This window comes from Pipistrellus hanaki, assembly GCF_964339955.1.
Source record: "Pipistrellus hanaki genome assembly, chromosome: 7".
Taxonomy (NCBI): domain Eukaryota; kingdom Metazoa; phylum Chordata; class Mammalia; order Chiroptera; family Vespertilionidae; genus Pipistrellus; species Pipistrellus hanaki.
Genome location: NC_140509.1, coordinates 78,947,030 through 78,964,097, shown reverse-complemented (window position 1 = coordinate 78,964,097; position 17,068 = coordinate 78,947,030). Strand labels below are relative to the sequence as shown.

Genomic DNA, 17,068 nt, shown 5'->3' with positions numbered 1-17,068 from the left:
AGCATCAGGACACCTAACGAAATGGGAGAGACTAGCATTTTCGGTTCTTATAAGTATTTCCAGTAGCATATGATCTCAAGCATCTAGGGGAAATGATGAACAACATAGACTGATGAAGGAGAACAGACCCGGAGACAAGGAAGCATCCGTCAGACCTCAGAGGGAAGGTAAGGGAGGGTGGGGGTGAGGGGGAGAGATCAACCAAAGGACTTATGTGCATGCATATGAATGAGCCTAACCAGTGGTCACAGGCAACAGGGGGGTGAGGGCATGCGTGGGGAGGGGTTTGGGATGGGAATGGGGGAATGAAGACAAATATGTGATAGCTTAATCAATAAAGAAATCAAAATATCCTTAAAAAAAAAAAAAAAAGGGAGAGACTAGGCTCTGATATCTTTCTGAATGAAAGGGCGGGCCCTACAGCACTGCAGGAGTCCACAGAATGAGCATTAAAATGCTACCAGATGTCACACTCCAAACTGCGCTCTGCAGATAGAAGGTGTCTGAGACAAGTTCTTGCCTCAAGGTTACAAGAGCGCATGTATCAAAAAAAAAAAAAAAAAAAAAAAAAAAAAAGGTTTGGAATTAAGAAAAAAAATTACAATAGCAGGAACAGAGCACTGGAGGATTACTTGGAAAACAAGAGCTTCTTAGGGGTAGGAATTGTGTATGTGTGTGTGTGTTTAAATCTTGTATATTCCGTGCCTGGTATTGGGTCTGGAAAAGTCTGTTTTCAATACTATTTGTTGAAAGGCAGGATGGTTTACCAAGCTATTCAAAATGTGTTATATTAATTTAGAGTACTTTACCTGGAGTTATTTCATATAACAGTGACTCGTGTGTGTGTGTGTGTGTGTGTGTGTGTGTAAAAAATCCACAGATGTTATAGAATCCAAAAGTTTATTTAAAAAAATACATTTCATTGATTTTTGCAGAGAGGAAGGGAGAGGGATAGAGTTAGAAACATCCATGAGAGAGAACCATCAATCAGCCGCCTCCTGCACGCCTCCTAGTGGGGATGTGCCTGCAACCAAGGTACATGCCCTTGACCTGAATTGAACCTGGGACCCTTCAGGTCAATGCCCTATCCACTGAGCAACACCAGTTAGGGCAGAATCCAAAAGTTTACATGGCAAGTTGAAAAGCTTTAAACAAAGGGGAGCATACAGGAATACTAACGTTAATGCCGCTGCAGAAGGAAAGACCCTCTGTGATGCTCCATGAGGTTATCATTTTTATCCGCAGTGCATACTGTGGCTGCTCCAATATCTAAAACAGTGCCTGGCACCCAGGAGCCTCCAGGAACACTGCTTTGTGGGATGGATGGGGGCGGGGATGGATGGGAGGGGAGGGATAAGAAGGAGGGATGGGGAGGAGGGAGGAGGAGAAAGGATGGGGAGGAGGATGGAGGGATGATGGGTGGGCAGGTGGATGGATGGATGGATGGGGGGGATGGATGGATGGATGGGGGGATGGACAGGCAAACACAGGAGTGAATGATCCCCTGAGAACGCGTCCGGAGCACCTGGGCAGTAGGATCCGCTCTGGCCACAGGGACCTATGGGTTTAAAACCCCGAGGTCGGAGCACACCCGGCTGGTCCTCCGGAGCGGGCGGCGGGCGCTCCTCCCGCCCCGCTGCGGGCCCGTGCCGCCCGCCGCTGCAAGGGCTTCTGGGAGCCGGGCCGCGGGCGGGGAGGGGGCGCAGGGCGCCGCCATCTTGCGCTGCGGACCCCGCGCTCCGCTCGACGCCGGGGGCGGAGGGGCGACCCGGCTGTCAGCGCAGCCGCCGCCGCCGGGCCGGGGAGCCGGGCGCGGGCAGAGCGCCGTCCATGGGTGAGTCACCGACATCCCCGGGGCCTGGGCCCTGGGATCGGCCCGCTGGGAGCCCCAGGTGCCCGCCCCTTTTCCCGGCGGAGGTTCGGACCCGGGCCGGTCCCGGGGAGGCGGCGGCGGGGGCGTGGCGGCCGGACAGGCCCCGCGGCTGCGACCCTCCCAGGCCCGTCCCCGGAGGGAGCGCCAGGGGCCCGGCCCCCCTCCCGCCGCGCGGCCCGGTCCCGGAGGTTCTGGCGCGGCCCCGGGTCCGCCCGGCGTGGCAGCTCCCCGGGCTCGGCGGGGTCTGCCCGGGGCCGCGGCCGATGGCGGGCACCGCGGGGCCCGGGCTGACGGCTCGCCCCGCCGGGGCCGGGGAGCGGGGGTCCGGCGGCGGCGGGGTGAGGATGCTCGGCCCGCAGCTCCCGGCGCGGACCTCGGAGGGTGTCCTCTAATGCGTCCGCGGAGACGGGGACCCCCCCCCCCCCAAAGCCGAGAGACGGGACGGTGATGCCTCCAAAGAAAATGACGTTGGCACTTACTCTTGAACTTTTTGAACACGTTACTAGGGGTGTCGAACTCAATCAGAGAAGGGGCCAAAATCTAAAATCCAGCCTAAATTGCGGGCCGAATGGTTTACTGAACAGTCATAAACTGACAATGTCATAAACTGACAGCGGAGTGCAGTGATGACAGCGCGGTGCGGGCCACATTGCAAGGCCTGGCCGGCCGGATTTGGCCCGCGGGCCTTGTGTTTGACACATGTGCGTTAAACACACACACACACACACACACACACACACACACACACTTCCAACTTGATGTCTCCCTGACAACGCTGAATGACTCCCATTCTGCGGGGAAAGTCACTTACTTCCCTGTCAATCAGAGGCGGTTCCTTCCTGTAGGATCTTTAAGTCCCACTTGTTGGGTGTAGGGGTGTGGCCGGCCCACTTGCCCGCTTTGTGCCCATCCTGTGATTTTACTCGCAGGCACCCAAACCCATAGAGATGGAGGCATAGGGTACAAAACATGCCGTTGAATAGATGTTAGGAACATTTTAGGTGCCAGTTATTTGCCCAAACTCGACACAGGTTTTCAAAAGAGCCGGGTCAAAAAAGAAGCTTAGAAGAAATTCCTCCGTTTTGCAGCTTCGGAGTGTCTGAAGAGCATTTCTTCTGTTTGAAATAACTTGTAGGAGACAGCAGCCTCGAAAGCATAGGATTCAAAATCATTTTCCAGAGAACAAGACAATCCTACAGAAGGAGGGACCTTTAGAGGTTACCGTATTCTGTTTAGACTTTACGACCTCTTTTAAACTGCTGTGTAGACTCAGGCAGCAAGTTAGTACTGAAGAAGAAAAGGAAACCAAGGATATGTCAGTGCTGGAGCTAGATTTTATTTGGTTAGCATATTTATGTGAAACAGTTTTAATGTGGTTTCCTAGATTAATGGTCTGTTGTATGTGTTGAGGAGGCACAAGTGATTCAGTTAGATGTGAAGAGAAAACATTAGAACTTCCATTAGTTTACCTTTTAAAACTATTACTTTAAAGTTGTTTTCTATTTGTGAATTCTGTAATGGGATAGTTTATTAGGCTAATATTACATGTATATAAATAAATATACTGAGGATGAATGTACAAATATGGGGAGGGCAAAGTAGGTTTATAGTTGCTTCTATGGAAAATAATACAATAATTAATAATAATACAAGAATAAACTGTTTTTGTACTCACAACTGTAAACCTACAGACGTGATAATTAGGTCACTGGTAAGGATAGTAGTGGAGCTAGAGCAGAATGGGCTGGGGATGCTGGAATGATTTAAAAAGTACTTTGTGTATTTGAATTTAACACATGTATTATGGCAATTAAGGTACATTTATAATCCACCCACATCCTTCTTTATATACTTAATGAATTGATTTCAGAAATGGTGTGTGCACCAACACATATTTGTCATTAGAAACAACTTATTGTTATTAATAACAATATTTAGCATTGTTCTTTATTTCATATATAAAAATTCTGTGTCATTAATAAGAATGTAGTCTCTTGGAGGGAAAAAATGGAGATCAGAGTTCATTACTGATCTTCAGCATGAGTAATTGAATTATGTATTCTTTACATTCACTAGGCCTCTAATTATTGAATCCATTTTCAGGTTACAGGAACCATGTGCTGTTACCTACCTTTCTAGCTTTATCTCCTGCTCCTTTTTCCTTATGTTCTCTTATTCAGGCACACTCATTTTTTTTACTGTTTTGTGTTTATGCCAGGTTTCTTGAAGAACTGTCAGTACAGATATTCCCTCTGTTTGAAATGCTTATTCCTTTCCTTTTATCTTTTCATCTCCTTCCCTGGGAAATTCTTGTTCATTCTGTAAAGAGGATAGCTGTGAGTACTTTCAGAGCTCCCCAAGGCACAGTTTGTTGCTATGTCTTCTATGTTCTCACAGGGTTTTAATGCAGATGTTTTAGTGTATTTTACCTCTTACAATGTATTTTGCCAGTTGAATAGTCTATTTCTTCCGTAGCAGGGATGGCTGATAAATGTCAACTTTTTCTTCTCTGTGCTTACTTCATAAGTGCTAATTGATCACAACATTCTCTTTGGTTGGACATGGGTATATTACTAAAATTTATCAGACTAACGTTAGAAACACAATAATTATCTCATGTTAAATTCAAGTTGAAACCCCACATTAGACTCATTTTAATGTGTAATTCCAGGATAGGTTATAATATCAGTAATTTAGTATTTATTTCAGATATCAAAATATCAATGTAATTCTATTATTAAAAAGTATTTATAATTATTTTCCTAAAAGTAAAACTATTATATATATTTCAATTATAAAATTTCATATTTATATAAAATAAATGTTTTAAATATGCTTATAAAATGTTTATTAAATGTTAATGTTTAAAGTACATTTGTAATAAGACTAATTTCCAAGAAAAATATACAAACATTTCAGTATTTAAAAAGAACGAATTATACTTGTAGTAATGAAATCTGGTATTGTAGTCATGATTCAAGTCATGCCAGTGTGGCCTTAGTTCTTAAGCAGTAGCTAAAGTAAGTGGAAGAAGCCAGACTGCAGTAAGTATTTGTGGTGTGCTTATTGAAGCCTAATGCCATGTTCCATTGGAAATAAGACACCTCACTGCTGGCCATTTCTTAATCTTACCAGAAGCTGTAATTTAGAAGTTTTTTACCCAACGATTTCATGATTATTTCCTGGATGAAGTGGTTTTAAAATGCATTCCACTTCAGAAAGGTTGGAATGCGCCGAAACCGGTTTGGCTCAGTGATAGAGCGTCGGTCTGCGGACTGAAAGGTCCCAGGTTCTATTCTGGTCAAGGGCATGTACATTGGTTGTGGACACATCCCCAGTGGGGGGTGTGCAGGAGGCAGCTGGTTGATGATGTTTCTCTTTCATCGACATTTCTAGCTCTCTATCTCTCTCCCTCCCTCTCTGTAAAAAATCAATAAAATATTGATATATTAAAAAAGAAAAAAGAAAAAAAAAGAAAGGTTGAAATGCCAGGAATGGGGCATGCACCTGAGAATCAGTGAACTTAGGGTAATGACTTTGTGTTTAGGCCAGAATCTGTTGTTTGTTTGATAGTTTAGTGCTAAAATATTAGGTCCTTTTCCTCAAATTTGATCTGGAATGTGTTCTTTGTACATAATTTTCAGAATGGGTTTTATTGGACTATTTAATCTGTGAACCTGAATTTAGTTGCCGTAGGGTAAACATATCATGTTTGAGAATTATCAGTATCCATTTTTTTCTCTCCTAACTTTAAGATGCCATGGCTTATTCGGGGAAAGATAACTATAGAATGAAAAGTTATAAGAATAAAGCCCTAAATCCCCAAGAGATGCGTAGACGAAGAGAAGAAGAAGGAATACAGCTACGAAAACAAAAAAGGGAAGAACAGGTAGGTGTTTTAAAACAATTAATTATGCTTAATACAAAAACATTATATGCAGATTTTAGAAGTTGTATTATATTGCTAATTTTTAGATAATTTTAACTGAAAAGTGTTTTTAGGAAATTGAATTTAGATAAATCTAGTCTTTAATTTACTGATCTTTAGAAATAGTATTAGCAAATTCATGAGTCAGAATCCTGTGCTATTTTTAATCACTGATAAGCATAGCTTTTCTGTTTTGTTGATAAATATATCAAGTATATTTCTACACTAGTGCTAAAGAAATTTTTACTTTTGAGTCTATTTAGATCACTTCCATTTGTCATTGTAAAATTTGCCTCCTAAAAAAAAATTGATTATATTAATTTGTTGCTTTTGTGGTTTTCATAGCTTTTGCCCCTAAATTAATTACAGTCTTTTTCCAAAGCTAATCATACTATTCCTCCTGTAGTTTCATTATCCAAATCTCTTGGACTTCTCTGTTTAAACTTTGTCTGTATCACATAAAGAATTGAAATTTTTTTTAAAAGAGTACATCTCAACATTTTTCATTCTAAGACATACTTAAATTTAGAAGTATCTATAATAATAAAAATGTAATATGCTAATTAGTCCAGATGTCCTTCTGGACTTCCTTCCAGACAACCTTCCAGATGAAGCCACGGTGGGCAGGGGCTGAGACAGAGGCAGCCTTGGCAGAGGTAGGGGCCAAGGCAGGGGCTGAGCCCCTTGCACGAGTTTTGTGCATCGGGCCTCTGGTTTATAAATAATGAGGATGTGGATTTTGAATACATGAATTAAAACAAATGTGTGAAGCCCTAGCCTGTTTGGCTTAGTGGATAGAGCGCTGACCTGCAGACTGAAGGGTCTAGGGTTAAGGTCCCCATCAATGGCATGTGCCTTGGTTGCAGGCTGACTCCTGATCCCAGTAGGGACATGTGCGGGAGACAACCAATCCATGTGTATCTCTCACATCCATGTTTCTCTCTCTCTGTTTCTCCCCCTCCCTTTTACTCTTTCTAAAAATCAATGAAAATATATCCTTAGATGAGGATTAACAAAACTAATACTTGAAAAGGACTAACAATGAAGAAAATAGAGAAAAGGGCCTATTTTAGAAATATGATTATGTTTTGATATCTCCCTATGTATAGTATCTAGCACAGTCCCTTCTGTATTATAATAGGTATTAAAAAAGAAGAACTCTGTTGAATAAATTATTTGAAAAGGACTATACAGATTGAAGAAAAGCAGTGTTTATTTAGCTATTAAAAAATAACAATTTTGATTTAGGAAATGTACCTTTATTTATTTAAAAAATGTTTTTACAAGTCATTTGGTATCTTAAATGACAATTAATGAACCAGGATTAAATAGTAAAGGAACATTATCATGGCGATTTATATCAGTCATTCTTTAAATACCAAAAGCATCTGTTATGTAAAAGCCTATCTAATAAAGAGGGAATATGCTAATTGACCATCACACATTCATAAAGATGGCGGTGCCCACAGCCAATAAGGAGGGAATCTGCTAATTGACTGCCACACCCTCAAATATGGCGGTGCCCACAGCCACAAGATGGCGACACCCAGTCCCCTCAGCTCTGCTGGGATGGCACTCACGCAGCACACGGGTCCAATCGCTCTGTGTGCCTGCCTCCAGAGTCCCCCAGTTCCCTTAGCTTCCCAGTCACCCAAGGCTGGCCCAAGGCCCAGGCAAGCCTCTTATGGTGCCTGCCCAGTCGATGTCCGAGTCACAGGCAGGGCTGAGGGATCCCCTGCGGGCTTCTAGACTTTGAGAGGAGGCAGGCTGGGCTGAGGGACCCCCTGAGGCTCAGCTTCTAGACTTTGAGAGGAGGCAGGCTGGGCGGAGGGACCCCCCTCCAGTGCATGAATTTTTATGCACCAGGCCTCTGCTGTTACTGTAAAAGTCAATGCAAGATAGGTTAGAAAGTGAATTCCATCTACCTAAGTGGCCTGTCACATTTCCTTCAGCATGTTAGGGCTTTCAAAACAGACTATTCCTACAGTATCATAAAGTCATAGGATTTTATCCTAGTTCAGTCTCTTCACTTGCAGATAAGAAAATTGTAGAGAAATCAAGTGTTGTATTTTCCCCAAGGTCACAGAATACTAAAGGCAGATCTTAGAACCAGAATCTAGAATTGTCCTGTCCCAGATCCAGTGGTTTTAATGTTCAAAAGGCTCCCAAGGACCTTTATCTTTTTTGGCTTTGCATTGGTCTTTGGGGACCAGATGCACACGTGAGTAGATGAGTTGCAAATTCCAAAAGGGACAATTCTAGAGCTCTGGAGAGATGGGGACTAAATGTGCAGTATGTTATTCAAGTGATTGCATGCTCCAGTTATTTCCCAAAATAGTTTCAAATACAAATTTTAAATGCTTTATTTTAAAGAGGCATTAACAAAGTAAGGAAATGGAAAGCTCATTTATAATAATAAAAGTGTAATATGCAAATCGACCGAATGGCTGAACAGCAGAACAACCATCCAGATGACCATGCTATGATACGCACTGGTGCCAGGCCAGCCAAGGGGGGTGTGATGCAATTGGTGGTGGTGGTGGGGGTGCCCCCATTGCCTCACGATTGCCCTGCAGAGAGAGAGATAGGCCACTGGCTGGCAGGGCAATCAGTCAGGAGGGCTCTGCGATCGATTAGGGAAGAGCCTTTGCTATTGATCGCCCTGTAGAGGGAGGCCCTGCCCACCCACTGCAGCGCAGTGCTGATTGTGGAGCCCCGGCCAGGTGGGTGGGGCCTACCTCTTTGGGATGATCAATCATTGGGCTCCCGGACTGCGAGAGGGCACAGGCTGGGCTGAAGGATACCCCCTCCCCAGTGCACAAATTTCATGCACCGGGCCTCTAGTTTTTTCATGTTTAGAAAGAAGAATGGAAATACTGTATTTAGGATGACTTTTCTGTTTAATCATCCACTTCCTAGCTATTCTTCCAATAACACTGTAATGCAGAGCACCATCAACAAAGTCATTTTTGTGTCATGTGTCACATATGTGTACATATAATTTTTGTTATGTTTCATACACAGATGCTCCTAATTGGTCTTGTTTTGCCCTGACTCTCCCAGAAATGGACAGGAGCAGAGAGAAACAACAATGGGACTTTTTGCAAGAGTTGTCCGTTTACAAAAACCAGTATTACTTCTCTGTTGCTCTTTTCCCATGGAAGGTGTTTCTTGCTGCCTTGGCTGCTAGCACTCTGCCCCTCATAGGCTCAATTATTAGGACTAAGGGAGATCAACTGCTCAGTGGAAGAACCAGAAATGACTGAAGTTCCATTGCAGCCCAGATATTCTACATATCCTAGTTTATAATTTATAAATACAACCTTCCTATATGCTTCTTTGAAATTGATAGACCTGCTGATTCACACCACTAAAGCAGGGGCAGTTTGATCAAGGAGATCTTCCTCAGCTAGCACATGTCAGTCTGGTTTTGACTTTCAAACAGAAGAATATAGTAAAAGAGGGCAAGAGAGGGACGAAGAGAAATGAAAGGGAAAGGAAGTGAAAGAGTGAGAAATGGAGAATGGAGTGAGGAAGAGGAGGAAGAGGAGAAGGAAGAAAGGAAGGAAGGAAGAAAGGATGGAAGGGAGGGAGGGAGGGAGGGAGGGAGGGAGGGGAAAAAAGTGTTCAAGAGAAGGAGAGACAGTAGAAGAAAAGGAGAGCAATGAATAAGGCACTATAATATTTGGGATGGCACAGCATGAAGTTGGTGTGCTGGGATAAAAAGAATGAAGATTTTGGAGCCTGAGTAAATGGGTTTTGTGTTCAGCTCGACCTTTATTTGATGTTGAACAAACTATAATGTTAAACAAACTAGAGAAATCTGTTGTCTCTCAACTTCTTCACCTGACAGAGAAGGATAAAACACTGCCTATGTTATTTCGTAGGGTTCTTATATGATGAGGTGACCCATGAAATGTACCTTTAAATTTTCTTTACTGACCTCATCATGTTTCATTCCTTCTCTTTTTTTCTTAATTTTTAACCTGAGTTAATAAGCATAGGGCGATCTTTTGTTAGAGGAGTTCTTTATTCCTTGTTAATCTGATATTCTAACTGTTAATATATTATACCACATTATCTCACCCATGTAATATTTACTTTTTAGTTAAGATATTCTTGGAAAAGTTCTTAGGCATCTCATAATCTAGGATGGTCATAATGTGCTTTCGCAAATGCTTTAAATTATAAATGTGTATTCTACTCATGAGACTCGCCTTTGATAAGACCTGAGATTGACTAAACACACAGTTTCTAGGACAAGAGCTAACCTAGGCCAGAAAGTGTTTAACTTCTCATAGACAATTTAGGTCTTCATGGTATAATGATAGGGAAATACTAAAATATTTAGAATTTTAAATAAGATAAAATTATTAGCTTGTTTGTTCACGTATACAAAAAATATAATTCTGTGGGAATTCACTGTTCTATGGAAAACTCAACGTTAGAGTGATTTCTTTTTATTACAGCTGTTCAAACGCAGAAATGTCTCTTTGCCCAGAAGTGATGAATGTATGCCAGAAAGTCCTATCCAGGATCCAGATATCAGTTCCACTGTACCCATTCCAGAGGTAGATACTACAAAAATCTATTTCAAATTATACTTCAGCAGTATTTCGGGTATTATTCACGTAAAGTATTTAAATAAAATTAATTATATTTTCTTTTCTGTGTTTTAGGACGATGTTATTACTGCAGATATGTTTCAGATGATTTTTTCTAATAATGCTGATCAACAACTAACAGCGACACAGAAATTCAGAAAGCTGCTTTCTAAAGGCAAGAATTGTTTTCAGAACTGAAACCGGTTTGGCTCAGTGGTAGAGCATTGGTCTGCGGACTGAAAGGTCCCGGGTTCGATTCTGGTCCGATGCATGTACGTTGGTTGTGGGCACATCCCCGGTAGGGGGTGTGCAAGAGGCAGCTGGTCGATGTTTCTCTCTCATCAGCGTTTCTAGCTCTCTGTCTCTCTCCCTTCCTCTCTGTAAAAATCAATAAAATATATTTTAAAAAAAAGAATTGTTTTCAGTATGTTTATTTGATATTATTATACAACATTCTGTAGTACTGTTTTTATTTATGAGGTATTTTTTGAAGTACTTTTCTTTGCTAGAAAAGTCTTGTTCTAAAAAATGTATTTTTAAATAAAATCAATTTTTTAAACATATTATCAAAGTAACCCATGTTGATTATAGAATATTTGTAAATATAAATAAAATTACAGAAGCAAATATAGAAATCATTATTCCCACTGCTAATTTAAACTCCCATCTTTAGTTTGTACAAGTATTCCTTTCACTATATTCTTAACAGAATAATTATAAAAAAGAAAAAAAATGGGCCTGGTCTCTTTCTGTCCCTATTTCTGCCCCCTCTGCCCACTCCCACCTACCCTCATCTCCCTTTTTCTAAATTTTCTTGTTATTAGTTACTGCAAAAGAATTTGCTTTGCAGTAAACATTGCAATTATAAGAATTTTGTTTTCTTCAATTATATCCAGCTAGAATTTTAAACTTGGTCAGTGAAAGCTAAGAAAGAGTTATTTTGTGTGCCTGTTAATTGACACAGACACCAGATCATTGTGCCTTTTTGTCTATATAATAACTTAATTTTTTTTTTTTTTTTAATTTTTAGAACCTAATCCACCAATTGATCAAGTTATACAGAAACCAGGAGTTGTACAGAGATTTGTGAAATTTCTTGAAAGAAATGAAAATTATACTTTACAAGTAAGTTCCATCGTTTTTGTTCTTAATTGCTTTCTAGAAATGACATGATGAAAGTTTCTAGTGAAAGCAGCTTCTGCAATACTGAATGTATTGGCAGCCAAAGGAAAAGATGGTGGCACTTGTCTTGCCATAGTCATGATTGTCTTCTAGGAACTGTTAGTAATTTTGGAAAAAGTTTATAAAGTCACTCCTAATAACTTAATTGTTACTCCTTAGTTTGCCTGTGGATTTGCAGGTCACTTAATTTTTTGTTTGGGAGACACGGATTGAATTTTCTCAGTTGCTTTTGTTATAAACCCATCACATGTAAGTATATACAGATTCTAAGCGAATTGATTTAACTGACTTCTCAGAGACTCTGCTGCTTAAAAGAGTTCCACCAGTCCGGCTTGAGGCCCTGCTAATAGTGAACTCTTTACTGGAACATTCACCTAAATCGCTGGACTTCTAATTATCTTATTTCTTAAGTGAGGAGGTTGGAACTAGATGATCACTAGGGAAACAAAACTACCTTTTATAGTTCCAAGCTTTCATAAATATACTAGAGGCCGGGTGCATGAAATTCATGCGTGGGTACAGTCCCTAGGCGTGTCCTGCGATCAGGGCCATCTTCCCCTGCTGCCGCAGCTGAACGTGCCCCCTGCCGCCACCCACCCCCAGTTCCCTGTTTTCATTTGGGCGATCTGAGCCTGCGGCCGGAGTAAGGGACTGAGAGGTAGTCAGTGCCTCATAGTGACTGGTTAAGTGGTGGTTATGGTTGTTCTCCCATTAGGATCAATTTGCATATTACCCTTTTATTATATAGGATTTTTCTATTAAGTAGTGTGACATTAAATTTAAATTGCTTGCTTTAGAACATCTGGCTCTCTAATAGACATTAAGAATTTTGTGAATTATAAATTCAAGTGTGTTCACCTATGGCTCATTAGTTGTAAATTTTTATTATATTCTTCTCAGTTCTTATTTTCCTAGATTGAGAGTTCATTTTTTAAAATTAAGGTTTATTTTCTTTCTATGAAATCTGATGTCAAATTTAATCTTATTAAATGTAAGGCTGTCCATATCTCAGACTTGACCCACTAAGTCTTCACTTCCACTCTTCTTCCATTCTTTCTTTTTCTGACATTTCTTTGGTGCTTTCATGTACTCTATTTTATTTTTCTGTAGTTTGAGGCTGCATGGGCATTAACTAATATAGCGTCTGGAACTTTTCTGCATACCAAGGTAGTGATTGAAACAGGGGCTGTTCCAATTTTTATCAAACTTCTAAATTCAGAGCATGAAGATGTTCAAGAACAGGTAAGTTTCTATTTTGAATTGTTATATTTATTAGATTTTTAATTTTCTCATGGAAATTCCACAGCTGATGATTTGAAATTTATTTTTACTAAATTTCCTGTGTATTGCATTTGTTAAAATACAATTATTTTCCATCTTGTCAAATTGGAAAGAAAAATTAACTGTCTCAGGCATCACCCTGATTATTTATAAATGTGATCTCAGCTATAAGGAAGTACCATACCCATTTATAAAAGAGCATACTGAGACCCAGAAACTTAGTAATTTACCCAAAGTTACAGTGAATGGCTGAACCAAATTTTAAACCTGCGCTGTTCTGATTCCTTATTCTTTGCAAGAACATATATTATTTTGTTGTTTCTTTTTAAAAAATAAATGTTTTATGTAATTTTTAGAGAGAGAGTAAGGGAGAGGAATTGGCTGCCATCTGCACACCCCTTACTAGGGATTGAGCCTGAAACCTGACTGGGAACTGAACCCTTGACCTCTTGGTTCTTGGGTCGATGCTCAAGTACTGAGCAACACCGGTCAGGCTTGTTTCTTTTTAAAAATATTACATGAGTTAGAATAGAACCATTTTAAAATAAACTTTATGAATTAATTCTCATAGTTGTTGTACGAGGAAAATTTTAAACATAAAATGTGTACCATCCAAACAGAATAAAATGTCTTGGTATTTTAAATCTTTTTAATGCAAATTGATCACATATATATTTATATTTTCAAACTTAACACTAATATTGGGAGCTTATTCTTATGGAATTAATTATATTCAAAGAAAATTTTACTGATTATTCATTCAAGTGTGTATCATAATTTACCTATTTTTCAATTATACATTGGAGTTATTTCTAGTTTATTGGTATTAATATTGTGATAACATCGTTATGTACAATATTAGTTTTTATGTGCCTCATAACCCTACAGACCTCTTTTTGTACTAATAAAACTAGAGGCCCATGTACAACATTCCCACCACCGCTGCTGCGCTCGCCAGCTCTGAGCCCAGCTTCTGGCTGAGAGGCACTCCCCCTGTGGGAGTGTGAGATTATAATAAAATGATAATTCACATTTGCATAATGTCTCATCTAATGGAAATTTAATAAATGAAGAATTTGTTCTCTTACTATCATTTATTTAAAAAATATATTGAACCTGGACTGATTCTATACTTATACTTCTATATGTATCAAGGATCAGTCCAAGCTATTTCTCTTATTAGCTTTACCTAACTTTCTATGCTTTAACTTTCCCTTCTTTTACAAATTCCTTGTAATAGGAGCAAATTTCTAGTATACATAATTGGAAAATTCACTAAATAGATATGTTTTGTCTCTTCTTGAAGATTTGGTATTTCTTTAGTATAAATGTTTCAATAGTACGTAAGAAAAAATTTAAAAATGTACTGTCCTTCAGTTTGATTAAATAACACTTTTAAAGGTTTTCTTATTGTCCTACTAGCATTTAAAAAATTTTTTTGTTAATCCTCACCCAAGGATATTTTTCCATGGATTTTTTTTTTTTTTTAGAGAGAGTGCAAGGGAAGAGGAGAGACAGAGAGAGAAAAACATCCATGTGAGACATTTTGATTGGTTGCCTTCTGCACAGGTGATCAAGCCTGCAACCCAGGTATGTGCCCTGGACTGGAATGGAACCCTGGACTCTTCAGTCCGAGGGCTGAAACTCTATTCACTGAGCCAAACCAGCTAGGGCACTAGCATTTTTTTTTTAACATCTGGAAAACTTTAAGAGGGAGCATCTTATTTAAGATATCGCTAAAACGGAATTTTTTTTTTTTTTTGAGGCTGTTTGGGCACTTGGTAATATTGCTGGTGACAATGCAGAATGCAGAGATTTTGTTTTGAACTGTGAAATACTTCCACCTCTTTTAGAGTAAGTACTTTAAATTACTCACAATTGAAGTAATACTACTTTTGGAAAAGAAACTATAATTACATTTTTATGTACTTGCAATTAACTTTTTAAGTAATGTTTTAAAATTTGACTGTGTTTAGCCATGCCTGTAATAGCTTGAAAGCATTAGAAAAAGTTTTTCAGTTGTATCATATGTCTTTTACTAGTATGTTTTCTTAATCCGTACTTCACAATGGACGTTGCATACTTGATGCTTACTGTGTTAAATAATTACTCTACAAGAAAAGGGTATGTAGTAGTATTTTTATTTTATTTTGTTTATGTTTTTTTTCTTTTATTGTTTAAAGTATTACATATGTCTCCCTTTTCTCCGATTTGCCTCCCCCCCCCCCCCACTCCTTGCCCCCCCAGGACAAGCCTCCAACTGCCCCAGTGTCTGTGACCATTAGTTATGTTAATTAATATCTCTTACCCCGCTGCCCTGCCTTCTCACTGAGGTTGGATGTTCTGTTCAGTGTTTCTTAGTCTCTGGATCTATTTTTGTTCTACAGTTTATGTTGTTCATTATATCCCACATATGAGTGAGATCATGTGATATTTATCTTTCTCTGACTGGCTTATTTTGCTTAGCATAATGCTCTCCAGTTCCATCCATGTTGTTGCAAATGGTAAAAGTTCCTTCTTTTTATAGCAGCGTAGTATTCCATTGTGTAGATGTAACACAGTTTTGTTTTTTTAAAAATATTTTTTTATTGATTTTAGAGAGAGAGGAAGTGAGAGGGAAAGAGAGGGAAATATCAATGATGATAGAGAATCATTGATTGGCTGCCTCTGGTATGCCTCCCACTGGGAATCCAGCCCACAACCTGGGTATGTGCTCTAACCAGGAACTGAATCTTGACCTCCTGGTTCATGGGTTGATGCTCCACAAGTGAACCTAAAAATCAAGTGAATTAAAAATCTGAGGAACAGAATAATCTGGTGAATATAATAGAATCAGAGGCATAGAAAGGGAGTGGACTGATAATTCTCAGGGGAGAAAGGGTATGGGATGTGCAGGAAGAGACTGGACAAAAATTGTACACCTATGGATGAGAAAAGTAGGGCGAAGATAAGGGCAAAAGATAGGAGGGGGGGGGGGGGAACCGGGTGGAGGGGAGCTATGGGGGGGAAAAGGAGAAACAATTGTAATAATCTGAACAATAAAGATTTATTAAATTAAAAAAAAAAAAGAAAGAAAGCAGAGCTGTTCTGGATTTCCTCTAGGAGGCTGACTGGCATAGAAACCGACCAATTAGAACCAAATCTGGGTGAACTGCGAGGAGCCAATGGCTGCCTAGGAGGCGGAGCTTTTGACACTGACTGGCATAGAAATTGACCAATCAGAACCTAATCTGGGTGAACTGTGAAGGTAGAACCTAAGTTGAGGGCTGAGGAGGAGTTTAGGGGCAACAGCTGTTTGGTGTAAAGTGTAAGAAAGCGGTTCAATTTTTTAATAACCAGTTTGGCAGTATAGTGTATATGGCTGGTTATCAGTTCAGATATAGGGGCTATGTATTTTTGTCTGGCAAGAGCATTTTCTCCTACTGAAAAAGGTTCCCCCCCCTATTTAAGCAATCCTATCCTATATAATCTATCTATACTAATAAAAGGGTAATATGCTAATTAGATTGAGTCGATCAGCCATCTTCTGGATGTCTGACTTTCTTCCAGACAAAGCCATGGTGGTGGGGGCTGAGGCAGAGGCAGTTAGGGGCAATCAGGCTGGCAGGGGAAGACAGTTTGGGGCAACTGGGTTAGCAGGGGAGGATAGTTGGGGGTGACCAGGTTGTCAGGGGAGGACAGTTGGGGCCATTTGGCAGGCAGGCCGGCAGTCTGGCAGGTGAGTGGTTAGGAGCCAGAGGTTCTGATTGTTAGAGTGATCCTGGATTGAAGAGTGTTCAGGCCGGCCGAGGGACCCCCCCCATGCACGAATTTTGTGCACCGGGCCTCTAGTATCATATAAAAATTCCCATACATTTCTGTCCTACCTCCTTTAAGTTGTTATTGTCACAAATTACATTATTATAAATTGTGTTCCATTAATATAGATTTATAATTATTGCTTTATGTATTTGTCTTTAATTTATATAGAAATAAAGAAAATTTACAAACCAAAAATACAATAATATATCCTTTTATATTTATGTAATTATTTTTAGCAGTGTTCTTTATTTCTACTTATGGTTTTGAGTTATTGTTTATTGTCCTTTTATTTCAACCTATATAACTTCTTTTACTCTTGCAAAGCAGATTTATTAATGATGAATTTCTTCAGCTTTTGTTTTTCTGGGTATAGTAATTCTTGGTCAACAGTTTTTTTCT

General features: G+C 39.9%; 1 protein-coding gene across 3 annotated transcripts in view; it reads left to right on the top strand.

The window, feature by feature from the left end:
• Positions 1-5: 5 nt before the first annotated feature.
• The window catches only part of KPNA5 (karyopherin subunit alpha 5), a 36,164-nt gene continuing 19,101 nt past the window's right edge, over positions 6-17,068 (top strand). The window contains exons 1-7 of one of the 3 annotated variants that reach the window (XM_084890145.1): positions 6-167; positions 5,629-5,762; positions 10,271-10,372; positions 10,481-10,580; positions 11,436-11,530; positions 12,698-12,829; positions 14,634-14,722. In XM_084890145.1, the coding sequence (XP_084746271.1) occupies positions 113-167; positions 5,629-5,762; positions 10,271-10,372; positions 10,481-10,580; positions 11,436-11,530; positions 12,698-12,829; positions 14,634-14,722 (707 nt within the window). In that variant the 5' untranslated portion in view covers positions 6-112. Of the gene's footprint in view, positions 168-1,467; positions 1,835-5,628; positions 5,763-10,270; positions 10,373-10,480; positions 10,581-11,435; positions 11,531-12,697; positions 12,830-14,633; positions 14,723-17,068 lie in introns of those variants that run through there. The other 2 variants (XM_084890144.1, XM_084890146.1) reach the window with 2 other exon arrangements.